The 14,521-nt window shown below is 36.8% G+C and overlaps 2 protein-coding genes across 2 annotated transcripts; one reads left to right on the top strand and one right to left on the bottom strand.

Moving 5' to 3' along the window:
• Positions 1-2,461: 2,461 nt before the first annotated feature.
• On the bottom strand, positions 2,462-6,795 carry LOC137715122 (large ribosomal subunit protein uL13c-like). The gene is made up of 4 exons (XM_068454350.1): positions 6,414-6,795; positions 5,730-5,915; positions 3,074-3,244; positions 2,462-2,798 (listed from the first exon to the last, which is right to left on the bottom strand). Exons 1-4 carry the CDS (start codon positions 6,714-6,716, stop codon positions 2,682-2,684), a joined length of 777 nt encoding a protein of 258 aa, XP_068310451.1. The 5' UTR covers positions 6,717-6,795; the 3' UTR covers positions 2,462-2,681.
• Positions 6,796-7,625: 830 nt separating this feature from the next.
• On the top strand, positions 7,626-13,613 carry LOC137715120 (protein VTE6, chloroplastic-like). Its single transcript, XM_068454347.1, has 5 exons — positions 7,626-8,046; positions 8,546-8,799; positions 12,235-12,358; positions 12,458-12,562; positions 13,079-13,613. The coding sequence occupies exons 1-5, from the start codon at positions 7,801-7,803 to the stop codon at positions 13,172-13,174; spliced, it is 825 nt and encodes a 274-aa protein (XP_068310448.1). The 5' UTR covers positions 7,626-7,800; the 3' UTR covers positions 13,175-13,613.
• Positions 13,614-14,521: the final 908 nt, after the last annotated feature.

Raw genomic sequence — 14,521 nt, 5'->3', positions numbered from 1 at the left:
TGTTTCAGGAAACTTTTGTTTGTTTGGAGCTCTAGCCCTCGCCATGTGATTGGTGTTGACCTTTATGCTCATACAGATACATCAACACATATCTCACCGTGTGGTTAGGCTTATGTTACGCTATGCGCGAAATGTATTCATAATTCAACTAAAAGTCTAAAACTAGAAAATAAATATATGACAAACTAAATAGGAACCACGCCTATTTTAATCTTTACTACAATATGAAACAATTTGATGTTCTATTACTGAATCAAATTGACATTAATATAGGAAATATCTTATAAGAATATGCAAAGTTTCCGATGTGAGATTCACACTCTTAACATACGCTCTCTCACATGTGTGTGCTGTGACGTTAGAACCGAAGAAAATACTGTGCATTGTCCTACTCCTTTTCCTAACTATTCTGTGAAGAGGAGATGGCATCGAGTGTTGGAAAAATTAGGGTCTAATTGCAATATTAAATCACATAAAAATTTAAGAAATAATTCATGCAATTATATATCAAAATTAATACATGCACATGAGTAACCAATGTTAAATGAACATGATATAATGGATTACAAAAACCTAGAAAATACGGTCAAGGCAAGTGTTGGACACTTTGTCCTTAAGACAAGCTTACACCCCACTACGGTGCTCATGGTTGATCGGCGCATGTCTCCCAAGATACAACGACCACGTCCTTGTAAAAGTAGCACTCCAAATCACAAGGCTCCATGAACCACGATTATGTTGCAAACTCTCTCACATAATACAACAACCTATGATCTTTGTAAGGGTACACTTGCAATACTTGGATTGGTTGAACAACTCGATTTTTACATTGGTATGGAGGAGGTGAAGAATATAATGAAGCTTTCACGAATGATGAATCAAATAGATAGAACAAGAAAGAAGAGGAAATGATTGTAATCTTCAACTTTTTTCATAGAGATTAGCAAAAAACAATACGTGAAAGAAGGGAAGAAAAGAGAATGAGAATAAGAGGTAAGAGAATCCTCCTCCAATAATAAATTGCAAGAGTAATCACCATAATAAGAATGGTTGATTGAGGCCACCAACTATAACGGCTAGAATTGGATCTTGATTGGATCTTTGATTGGATCTTGATTGGAGTCATCTTTAAGAGAGAATTAAGCCATAATAAATATATAGACGTCAAACGACTAGTAGTATTCTGAAGTACCCAAATAAAATTTCCAACATATAAAACTTTACACGTTTACACGTCTTTATTTCTTGGGAATTTTAATGAAATATCTCCGGTATTGTTCACTTTTAACGTTAAGGACATTTTTACCTTGAAAAGTCACTCTTGGTATTATTCACTTACACCTTTATTTTGTCATTTTCGTTAAAAACTAAAGTTTTTTAGGACTTTTCGTTAGTTTTCCTTTATTTCTTTAGTATGAAACGCTACGTAATGACGTATCTGTGCCTTGTTTTAACATAAAAGAAATGAAACGTTAGTTGACATTAAGGTATGAACTATTGAACAAGAAAGCATCAAAGGCTGCTACACGCGTCCATTTGGAACTCGGTGAGTTATAGACCCATGGACAGTACGTCATTTGTTATTATACAAGTAGAGGGAAATATTTTCAAGTGTCATTCCACTTGTATAATGACATAAAAAATATGTATATGTGTTCCAGCACACTAAAAAAGTTCTTATTTTTTCAAAGTAATATCACTTCACTGTAAAATAATGAATGAGAACTGTTCATTCTCTTAATCATCATTTAAATATCACCTCTAAAAAAATTCGTTCAATTTGAGCGCAGTTTAATAATCTATATGCGCCTACAAATCAATGCTTGCGGTAACAAGTAGCACATCCTTATGATAAACCGTCAATTTCTTTGATTGATATGAATGACAAAATAGTCTCCAACTCAAATAAAAAGTTTTTAGAGATAATTTTTAGATGATGATAAAGAAAAATAATTCTGATCATAATATTTGTACAGCTTTGTTGCTTATCCCAATTCCAAATAATACAAAATTTAAATTTAAAAACAAAATAACTATGCAAATAATTTGTAATTCAAGTTGTTGAGAATATTTACTTTTACACTCAACATTCTAAATTTAAATCCGCCTCCATTAATATCGTTTGTATTAAAAATAAAAAAATAAAAGCTCTGATTAGCTGTGTGAAACCTTCCAAAAGCAACACGATGGCCTTTGTACAACGTCTCATGACACCCTAACGAAACACTCCACTGCAGGATCGGTACTTCCCTTCGCGTGTAATCTTGGCTCCTTTTTCTTGTCATGAATTTGGAACAATTACTTAACCATACTTCCACCAAGAAAATCAGAAAATGCATTCTTAATATGTTTTTAACCAAAACTAACGACTCTCGAACATGTTGTCGATAATTTTTTGCCGCCAACAACATATTGTCCATACTTTTTTGACAATATCGATACTCATCTGTCATGCACAGAGTTTTTCTGCTGAAACGTGTTGCGACATTGATTGCAAATTTTTGTTCAATTACATAAGAGCAAATGAAACCTACGCAAACTTCCGGCCAGATTCCAATACCAGACTGGAAGCAAACAACCATCCAAGACTGATGTAGAAAATGGACATCTATATTCAAATATATAAACACGAAAAAAGCCGGGTTCTAACAACCAAAGTACTGTTAAGTTCAGCTTCAAATCTATTTTTGTATCTGTATTCTTTTGTCCCTTATCGGCAGCTCCACTGGCATCTGGGCTTCAAGGGGATGATCTGGCCCCTTGTACACCTTTAGGTGGTTGAAAAGCGCTCTCCCAAGCTGCACGACAGAGTTTGTTTCAGAAGAAACTATTCAAGACAGATGATGCAGAACAGTTGGGTAGTGAAAAACAATGCTAAAGCCGAGCACAACAGTCATGCGGAGAGAATCACTTGCATATACTTTTTCGCTGTGAATGAGTTTCGTAGTTTCAAGTTCCATCTATTTAAACTCTATGTTTAACATTTCAATCATACAAAACCAAAATGAAATATCTAGCTTTACTTGTGTATGCGTATGTATGTAGGAGAATAACTTTGAGTAAAAGAACTCACCCTCCCTTTTGGAAGCATACCACGAACAGCATGTTCAATAATCCTCTCTGGGATCCTCTGCTGTAACTGGTCAAACGTTTCCACTGTCATACCACCTGGTCGTCCAGAATGCCTCCTGTAGAGTTTTTGGTTCCTTTTCTTGCCAGATACGGCAACCTTTTCAGCATTTACCTATAAATTTCGACACAATCATCCACCATAGCATAGAAGTATTTGCAAGCCAAAATAAGAGAAAAATGAAAAGAAGTAGAAGTTAAGCAAATTCCAGAACCTTGAAAACCAGAGAGAACAGCAATATAACACTCGGAAAAAAAACACTGATCTGTTAGAAACCCAAAGTTTGAGTAAAGCATTTTCGGGCCAGCCCACAGTGTAAAGCATACACAACTGAGAATACAAAAATGATTTAAAGCTAATTTTTCAAAACCGAAAGGTTTTAAGACTCTTTCAGTCTACATTCAGGGTAGATACTTAATATTTGTTAAGATTTGTGCATTTCTTCTTTGCTCAATCCCTGGTTGCCTTCTTTTCCTTTCCAACTTGTGTGTGACTGAGAGAAATTCTTTCGATATTTGTCAAGACAAAATATTAACAAACACCAAGGGGATGGTGGACAAAGTATAAAAAAAAGTCGAAACGTAAAGATAACTCAAAACCACTAATGGTGGAAAAGGATTGAAGATATATTTGGAGAACAGTTAAAAGCCTACGCAGTAACCGGCACTTCAAAAAGACTTCCTTTCCTCTAGCAAACAGAAAGTGTTGGAGAACAATTTAGAAACAATAAAATAACAGAAATACAGAACGAAATACTTATACTTTATTATTCAAAAATACTTGCAATACAAAATGCAATAACACAATAATTACAAAAAAATAATATGATACTAACTTGAATGAATTGAAGGTAGCGGCTAGCGCAAACGCTATGTCCTTCGAACAGTATTTCCGTCCCACTCGTGTGCTTGTGGTTCTACAACGTCTGCTCGACCAGGATACAACTACCTAATTCTACAACCCGCACTGGATTATAGAACTCTAGCGAATTGCTTTGTGTGTTTACTCTCTGGAAAGTTTGTACGGAAGATAAGGAGGAAGAAGAATAGATAATGATTGATGGAAATGAGGACTCCAGTTATATAGGCTCTTTCATACCTCTTCAAACACCTTTTGGATGTATACAGCTCTTTCCAAAAAGATACAACTATTTCCAAAGAGTTGTGTCTATTAATCAAAACGTTTTTAATTAATTTAATTAAAAACTTAATTCGAAATTAAAACTAATTGATCAGATTAATTTTAATTCCTTGGCCCCAAGTGCCCCAAGGCCCAAGGCCCTTGTCTTGATTAATTAATATTAATATTATAGCATAATCCTCAAGCCTAATTCACACAACCATAAGGCCCAAGCCTTCAATCCATTTCCAAATGGTCCAAGTTCTAATTACTAAGAAAAAATAATGTTGACCAATGTGGGACAAGAGGGTCTCAAACTCCAACAGAAAGGACATATTGAAAGAAATGGGAAGTGGAGTCCACTCGAAATACAACCTAAATAACCAGAATCTCAACAGCATGACAAATAAACACATCAGCCATTTTCAACCAGAATAACAACAAGCAGAGAAGAAAACAATGAACAATAAAGGAAAAGGCGGTTCTCACTAGAAAGCTATTTCTTAGCCTAGTTACATTCTATACAAACCTAGACCATAAGCAGTTTTAAAAATTTAATATACTAAATGGCATCTGTGGTTGAGTCTTTATCAGTTTTATCATCACATTGTATAGTTGAAACTATAAAAGTAGACTCAATCGGCAATTATATAAGTAGACCAGGAAACACTGACAGTACCTCATTTTGTGGATTTTGTACCAATTTCGCTCCTTAACGCTATCAATATCAGTAACGAAAGCCATTTCTCAGAAGTCGCATATAAAAATCTCACTTGGCAGTTGGCATCTAACTAGAGGCTTAAATAAATCCCAGCTATTTGGATTTTAAATATTCTAATCTTCCAGATAGGCATGGAGCACCTTCAAAACAAATTACGAAGCCCAAGTCTTGACAAAATGGTGACGGAACCAAACAAATCGAAATATACAGAAATAAACTAGCAGATTAAATTGAGACAGAGACTAATCAGCTTTAATGTACATGGGCACATGGAAGAAAGCATACAGATGCATGCAAATACGATTTTAAACAAGATCTGAAAAGAAATCTCAGCATAAGGAATATTCCCCATTGTGTCAAACATGTTACCTATATCCAAATGGATTGCACAATAATCTAAACACTATTATAATTATGACATAATAATCTAACATTGAAGATGCTTATTTGATTCCGACAATTATACAACTAACCACCCAATGAACATAAACTAAAGTAAATTGTGAGGACGTACCTCATGGTATATCCATGCTCTCAATATTTACCAAGCCAACATGTTAAACAAAGAAAAAGACACCATAATGTATAATATATTTTCAATGATCTCACGTAAGGACTAGACAGTGATCTAGAACCTTAAGGACCACTCCTCACTCCTCAGCCACTACCATATAAGTAAAAGGAAGATTGTAATATAGTCTGCATCTACAGCAATTACAATGAAGAAAATGCTTGTGCATGACTAGAAACTCCACATACCACAATGACAAATGCCCCCATGTCCACACTGGGGGTGTAGGTTGCCAAAATTTTCCCGCGGATGTAAATGGCAATTGTGGATGCCATTCGTCCAAGAATCTTGTCTGTGGCATCAACGATAAACCACGGTTTGTCAGTATTCACGTGGTCTGCAGCTTTTGGATACCATGTATTATTCCAAATGTCCTGGAGAAAGAGTGGAAAACCTGAATAAGGACCTAAGTACATTTTGATATTGCCCTCGAAGAAAAGTATATATCGACATCAATAACTTCTAGGAGAGCATATTTAAACAACATGTAATAAAAATGCATGTTATAATATTATAAACAGGCTGAAAACATTTACTCAATAACGGTGTTCGAAGAAATTAGTAGAAGTTTCTGACATTCAAAATCTACCAAGTATCCTTTAGAAAACTATCCATTGGTCTCAATATTTCACATGGAAGACTAAATAAGTTACAGTTTATACTAAACAGGCTTACGAAATTGGAGATTACATAGGAATTAAGCATGAAGCACAAGTCTTGAGCACACCTACCATTAAAATTCAGATCATTTTTCTGCTTTGCTTACTGGGTCCACATTTCTAACTCAAAATTTTCAGAAACAAAATTGAAAAAGTACCTTCCTTTATGTATGTATGTATGTATGGAGAGAGAAAGTGAGTGTGAGTACATACAGGGCCGTCGACTTCGTAGTCTTCATACATCCATCGCTGATCCAAAGGGACCCGAACGAAGTCCTCAGTCTTGCTGCTGAAGATCTCGAAGCTCCGCCGTGTGTTTCCCTCATTGTTGAAGCTCAGGTCGGTGGTGGAGGGAAACCAGAGCTTTTGCGGTGGCGCCACCGAGAACCCGACAAATGGGGTTTTAAGGGCGGGTTTTGCAGAGGAGGAGAATGGGGGTTTTGGGGAAGAAGAGCAAGTGGAGGAGAATGAGAGCAAGGAAGAAGAAGATGAAGCTGCGAGCGAGAGTACGGACATCTTTGTGTCTCAGCTCTCTCACTCAGTCCACTGTTTCTGTGTTGGGTTTTTGGGGGTTGGGTTTCCGAGCGTTCGTTGATAAAATAGGATGAGATGGTCGACTTGCAGATGAACATGGATCAAAACGCAACGCATCGGTCGAATTATGTTAATTATTTTTTACAAACATTTCAAACTCAAAGTTAGTTTTACAACAATTTTCGGCTTTAGTTTTTAACTTTTTATTCGTGTTGAAGATATTTAAAACTTATATAAGAGAAATACAAGCTTTAAATTAATAGAGAGAGATTTATCTAAATTACAGAAGAATAATTCGAACTTGGGTGCATCAAAAGAGGTATACTTCTCTATCCAACATAGCTTAGCTTCAGTTTTTCACTACTTGAAATGCCGAATATTTTTGTCCAGATCAACAATATGGGGTGATTCAAATTTAAAGCAATTCGAAATTAAAAAGAGAAATATGTTTAGACCGGAATTTTAATTGATTAATGTTTAGTATTGTGTTTCTCAAAACTTTTTTTTTTTACTCAATAAATTGGATTTTGTTGTTGGGATGTTTCTCATATAAATGTTGAAAGATGTTTTAAATTTAAATTCTTTCGTCACTTTTTTTTTAAAAAAAAAAAGAAAATTCCCTCGTTACTCATTATAAAATAATAAAAATGAAAAATCAAGTATCTAAATAAAAATATCTTAATTATTGCAAATGACTCTTTAACGGGCAGTTGTGAAAAAATAATCATATTTATACATTTTAACACTGATTTAATCTCACTAATTTATCTTACGAATAACAATTAATTATTTAACTTATTAACGTTACCGTTTTACTAGACAAACATCTCAATGACACCTCATATGGACTTTTCCCAAATAATACTTTTTCTTCAGACACTCAAACTCACATCCAAATTACACAAAAGAAATGACATAGTCAACTCACCTCCACACCAAACACCCTCCAATTCCTTACTAATTCCAGTCTCAATCCCACCGCTCCTCCTCCTCCTCCATCCCCATCCTCCCCATAAAATTCCTGATCCCAACCCACCCTCACCCCCACAATCGCTCCAAACAAACAATGAACAGGCCTCCCGCAGCCATTGTGCAGAGTGCTGTGTCCCAGGCAATGAGCTTGATCCAATCGTCGCCTCCGACCTGGCAGTCCGCCGTCCTCAGCAACATCCTCATCTTTCTGCTGGGTTCTCCAATCCTGGTCTCCGGACTCTCTGCCTCTGGCATTGGAGCTGCTTTCTTGCTCGGTACTCTCACTTGGCGCGCTTTTGGGTCTTCTGGGTTTCTCCTGGTGGCCACGTACTTCGTCATCGTGAGTAAAATTTCTCTTGCTTTTATGTGCCTGAGCGTTTGTTGGATATTAACTTTATCTGGGTTTTTATTTTGTACTGTTTCCTGGATATAAATTGGTTATTCTATTAATTTCATATAGCTTTTTGATAATTGGATTCAAACTCGCCATCAAGGGAATACCTAAGAGAGGAATACCACTAGACCTTAATACTAAGCGAAGATAATTGGTATATGGTATTCCTTCTCTATCAAACGAAATTGCGCCTTAAAGTTCTGTTCTTTTATAATATTTGTTAAATTTTTTGTTTTTCTTTTCTTCGAAATTTGAGTGAGGGATGCAAAAGTTAAGGTGCTGAACTTTCATAGTGACAGTGGATACTCAGGTCTAAGGGGATTTGCATGAAATCTGTAACTTCGTAAACTTAACAATTTCACGCTATTAGGCTCATTAATGAATCTAATTTCTGAGCGGTATTGATCTCTGATGTTTTGTAATGCGGTTTTGTCAAAATCTTCAGGGGACGGCAGTGACAAAGGTGAGAATGAAACAGAAGGAGGCTGAGGGGGTAGCCGAGAAGAGGAAAGGACGGAGAGGCCCTGGCAGTGTCATTGGATCCAGTGCTGCTGGCTGTGTTTGTGCTTTCCTCACAATACTTGGAGCAGGAGGAAGCGGATATTCTCGGCTTTGGCAACTAGGGTTTGTTGCCAGCTTCTGCACTAAGTTAAGTGATACTGTCTCGAGTGAGATGGGAAAGGCATATGGCAAAACCACGTAAGTTTCTCTGTTTGGTTGAATTAAGCTCCTCATGTTCATGTTATTAGAACTGATGTTATGGGTCTAATATCGGTATTCCATGCTTAATAACGTCATATTTGGTTATGAGTTCCTTTTTTTGGCATTACATGATTAGCAACCCCAGAACGGCTTCTGATAGTCTATTCTTTGAAATTGTCATAGTTCATCTGTCTCTTCGTCTTTGCTTATTAGATTTTATACATAGTTCAGCTTTACATGCTCTGGTGATTTTCTACATAGTGTTTAGGTTTAATCCTGTTAGGATGCCAAGTGGCTGGTGGCATCACTTAGTTAGCCCTGGTGTCTCAATTGTTGAGTTGGAGATCTTGAGCCTGCACGCAGATTTTTAAGCTCAGATATGTGCAGATGCAAAGGGTGAATGAATATTTGATTGTATTAGTGTCTGTCATTGGTATCGAGCCAGTCTTGATCCTTAAATCCCTTCTATGTTGCCGTATGACTTGTACGTTGACGAAGAAAGCAATGGAATCTCAGAACCATCTTGCTGCGATTAACAACACTCTCAATGTGCTAATCCAGCGATTTGACGCCATGGAAGCTCGCCAAGATTTTTCTGATGTTCAATTCGAGAAATTGTACCGCGATTTTGTGGACAAATGTGATATGGGTTTTCCCGGTGAAACGTCAGATGCAACCCATTCGGATCCCAATTCGCATCCGCTGTTCATCAAAATGGCATCTCATATGTCAGTTGTGAAATCGAATCAAGTCAGTCTCAAGCTTCAATCCTTCCATGAGGAAAAATTCAAGCCCGAGAGAGAGTGAATCAGTTATTCTCTCAATTTCGTCGAAGATACAAGCCCAAGACTCATCCTTGTTTACTCGACAAGAAAGTTGAAGATTCTGTGATAGTTTCTCCAGTTCTTGATTCTGATTGCATGAAATCCAAGGTTGCGTTCTGGGTTTTGCATTCCCTAACGGCTTGGCTACTGCTTTTGGAGATAAATTGAATCAGTTCAGAACGATGCCTTAGTCTATTCGTGAATCTAACTGCAAGAATGACCTGGCCCATGATTTCATTTTTAAAATTCATGTTTCTGAAGATGGGTTCATGGAAATTGATTCACCTGCACTTCAGGTGTTTGATGAAAGGTCGCACTCAACAAATGATTGTGATCTTCAATTAGGCTATCATACGACGATTTCTAACACCGGAGTTCACTTATTTGTGGGCTCTTTAATTTGAATGTTCCAACCAAAGATGCTCACAGTTCTAAATTTCGTGTTTTTAGTGGTGAATTCATGAAAAATGGTATTATTGTGCATTTGAAGCTTGGCTTCCATGAGTTGATACGTGACAAAGGAGGAACATCTAGTCCAGGCCTCTTTAATTTGAAGTCTACTGGGAACAAACATTTAGAGACAGCAAAGCCTCTACTGCAGACAATTTTTTGGTGACAGCAAAGCCCTTTGGGTTGCCTGATGAGATGACTTTTTTGGCCTTCAATCCGTCTGATAAAATGTGGTACTCAGGTTGCTGTGTTGTTCGATCGTGACATGTGCTATTGCAAGGGCATTTGGGATAAGGGTGGAGGCTCCAAATTCAGGTATACGGTTGCTCCAAAAAAAAATTCCTTGTATGAATGAATTTGGAAATTCTACTGAATATAGACAAAGAATAGATATGATGTTGGTCTCCTTAGGTGGAGAAATTTGGGGACGAATTATTTCAGTCACAGTGTCCACAGATACTAGATTCTTGCCCTCAGCTGAAGTAGTTCATTCAATGATCAAGACATATTCTAATTGCTTAGTTGTGAGAGAAGTATTGAACAAAGCAGGGAGGGTATTGCTTTTGGGCATTACAAGCAGGCCCAAGTAAAAACAAGAGCAAGACGACAATTTTGTGTTGTATGCTATTGAGAATAGATGTACGGGTCAGGCTGTTCAAGTGGAGATTGAGATACATGGCTATGTGTTGTTGTGTGTAGCTGCCCTGGGTATCCTTATCCGTGCTAGAAATTCTGATTGTGGCGGAAGCACACGCCTATGGTTTCATTAGTTCAGTACATATGTTGTTGCTCATTTACAAGGGAAAAATATGTATGTCTTTTGTCCTGCTTGTGGAAGCATATTGCTGCAGCAAGTTGCTATGAATGCTGCTGCTATATACTTCTGGCTTACGTTGATCATTGTCTCAAGATCAACCTTGAGTAGTTGGATCCATTGCCAAATCATAATCAAAAGAATGCTACTGGAATTTTCAAGGTTAAACCTTGAGGACAAGATTGATTTCTAGGGGAGGGGTAATGTTAGGTTTCCAAGTCGCATCACTTAGTTAGCCCAGGTGTCTCAATTATTGTGTTGGAGATCTTTAGCCTGCAACCAGATATATAAGTTGAGATATGTGCAGATGCAAAGGGTGAATGAAAATTTGGTTGTATTAGTGTTCTTGTTAATATCTCTTATAGCAATCTTGGGTCAAGTTTGATTTAGGTTCTATCAAATCTTGTACACTGAATCTTGTGTTGGCTTGTAGGATTCTTTTTAGATGACTAAGTTATTTGGGAACGGCCTGCAAAACTTTGACACATAATGAGAAGATGGTTCTAGTAGTTTTCTCATTCAGCGTGGTCCTGTCCATCAGTAAAAGAATGGACGACCATTACTGAAGCTATATTTTGTTATATTAAGTTAGCCAATAGAATTGCGTAAACTATATTTTGTTAGATTTAGTTAGCCAAAATGTAAGGGCTGATACTATAAAAATGCCTTAATCATGGTCTGGTTGTAGAGGTTAACCTTTCATTGACGGTGTAATACTCTCATAAAGTGAAAATAACATAAAATGCATAATGCTTGAGCATTCACATACAAAATCATTTAGTCTACTGTGCGGTTTCTAGTGCAGGATGATTGCAGCATAGTGAAATTTGAAGCTTTAAGAATTAGATTCTCGTGACTTAGGTCGTCACTTGAATCAACAACAAAACTGATGTTTTTCCTTCATGAAGAATCTTAGGGCTTACATTTGAATTCTGCTTTCTAACGGAATTAGAAGAAGCTAGGAACTAAAAGTGTCAACCTGAGAATTAGATTGTCATGAAATTATGTTGAGTGACTTGCGTCAACAACTAAACTGATGTGTTGTCATTCATTAAGAATCTTAAGGCTTACTATCAAAGTCTCTTTTCTAATCCAATTAGATGTTTTCTTTAGGATACACCTTGTAAAGTTGTGCAACTGTCCCTTCATAGGTCAAGTTTCTCATTGGGAAAGAAATCCAACTAGTGTTGTGCTAATTTTTCTGCTAACTGGATAAACGTGTTTCTTTTTTCTTTCGGACTAAAGATCAACAAAGATTTCTTTGATCTGATCACAAATTTAGTATTTTCTGTTACCCCAGATCAATTTAAAATTCCAATAACAGAAATTTTGCTTCTTGACCAGGTACTTAGTTACAACATTGAAGGTAGTTCCAAGGGGAACAGAGGGGGCTATGAGTGTTGAGGGAACCTTTTCTGGACTTTTGGCTGCTATCGTTCTTGCATTTGTTGGTTGCGCCATGGGTGAGGTGCTGTTTACGATGTATACCCTTCGATGTTTGTATTTATTATTTGTCTGTCACTTAACTTTTATGTTTATAACATTCCTTGTACTTTTGGTCAAACAGATAAGTGCACCTGAAGCAATGATATGCGTAATAGCTTCCCAAATAGCTAATCTTGGTGAGAGCATTATAGGTGCTGCTCTTCAAGAGAAGGAAGGATTTCGATGGGTAAGCAACGATTCCCACGTTTGATTTTTTCATTCAAATTTTTGGTTCCTTTATTTTATGTATTCTGTTCATTCTCTAATAGAATCAGTTAAGGAGCACCAATAGCCATCCCGTTTCATGGGGCTCCTGATTATATTTGAGCTTGATTCATGGGTTTACTGAGCATGTTGGTGAAATAATGATGAATATGGGGAAGTATGGGGGTCTTTTATCCTATTGAGGACCTGGTGATAGAATTAATGGGCAATATGGGTAGCACAGGGAGGTTCCTTGAATAATAACAATTTCATGATACCGTACCACTCTGACCCCCCAAATCGTGAGGAAATTTTTTTAAAATGCATAATTTTCTTTGTGCTTCAATTGCACTAATTCCCCTTCAAAAGCATGGACATGGAGGGCCCTAGAGGTTATAGCTCCATAATATACATTTTTCCTTGTAGTTTGTTGTCGGTTTCAGCAGTGTGCAACATATTTCCCTCTGTCCTTACCCTCTGTCCACGCTCTATTTTACAGCTCAACAACGATGCTGTGAATGTCATAAACATATCGATGGGCAGCATTTTGGCAGTCTTGATGCAGCAGGTTTTACTCCAGAACTGGAGTATGTAAATTGCCAAATTCATGAAGGTAGAAGATGCTTCTCCGACGTGCCAACCAGCTATGCTAACAAAATCGAACATGATGCGTATACTTTACACTGGTGACTGAAAAGACCGTTGCACTCTACGCGGGAGACAGATCACAAGCATGTTGCCTTACTCAGATGGCGGTATTAACAATTTAGCGAGACTCTGTTCATACGAAGTTATTCAGAAATTTTTTTGGGAGAAAACTCTGGTTCGACGCTCTCGTTCCCCAAAGAGGAAAAAATTACCCACGCAACGTTTTGGTGAACTATTTGTCGTCGAAATGTATATACAATGGAAATTATTCTTGAAGTAGTCAGAAACAGGATTATTTTGCTATGTTCCATCAAGAACATTTTTTCTTATTGAAATGTAATTTTTTGTCTTTTAAAAAAGGAGGGACAACTGGTGGCAAGCCACGGTTATCCACTTCTTTTGAGGGCCGAGAAGACTCACAGAGGTATTTCAGCCTCCTCATGATCACAAGTCTGGCTTTCACACCTTGCCAAAATCCCCCTAAACTTGTACCACTAACTCTTGAATACCAATTCTTAAAAAAAATTCGGCTAAAATACTACGTTTTTAGTTTAAGGTATCAATGGAAAAGTAAACAAAAATGATTTATAAATACTATTCAATACAATTACATGATTGCCACTCAATGCTAACACTTTTTTTCGGCCGGCCAATATTTCTTGCAACTAGTTCATCAGATTTTCTAGCGACCAGGCGATATAATTTTTCAGTCTCAAGGTCACTGTTCAACAGTGACGTGCAATGAAACATGTAATGAATCTTATCATAAGTTCTCTAATTGTGTTGTGTATATATGTAAAAACCAATAGTCGCACAACAAATAAAATTGAAGATGAAAAATTGCACATCTGAAATTTCTGGCAATTGAGAAAAAATCCGGTCACTATGACGGTGGTCGACAACATGGCACTAGCACAGGTGCCATGTGTGTCATATGCAATTGGGAACAAAAATATAAATGTTTCTATACATAAAAGTGTATTTGCCGCCAATTCATGGCTTAATCCAAATAAAAAGGGAATTAATTAGTAGTTTTCTTTATGGTTGATAAATCTTTTTCCTAAAATCATTATCTTAAAATTAATCTTGTATTTAAATTGTAATCATTACTCACTCACTTTCTCTCTTTCAAACGAAAACTTCATTCTTTTAATAACTTCCGTCACATGCATAGCATGTCTAGAATATCCAATAACTTTATTAACCTTCTAAATTAGACCTAATTCTAGAGTCAAGTCAAAATGAATTGAATAAGACGGGTACTAGTCGGACTAATTTCTGTAACCGTCATATT

Source organism: Pyrus communis, chromosome 14 (assembly GCF_963583255.1).
Source record: "Pyrus communis chromosome 14, drPyrComm1.1, whole genome shotgun sequence".
In the NCBI taxonomy this organism is placed as follows: domain Eukaryota; kingdom Viridiplantae; phylum Streptophyta; class Magnoliopsida; order Rosales; family Rosaceae; genus Pyrus; species Pyrus communis.
Note: the sequence above shows the minus strand (reverse complement) of the source record. Positions and strands in the feature narration are given on the sequence as shown.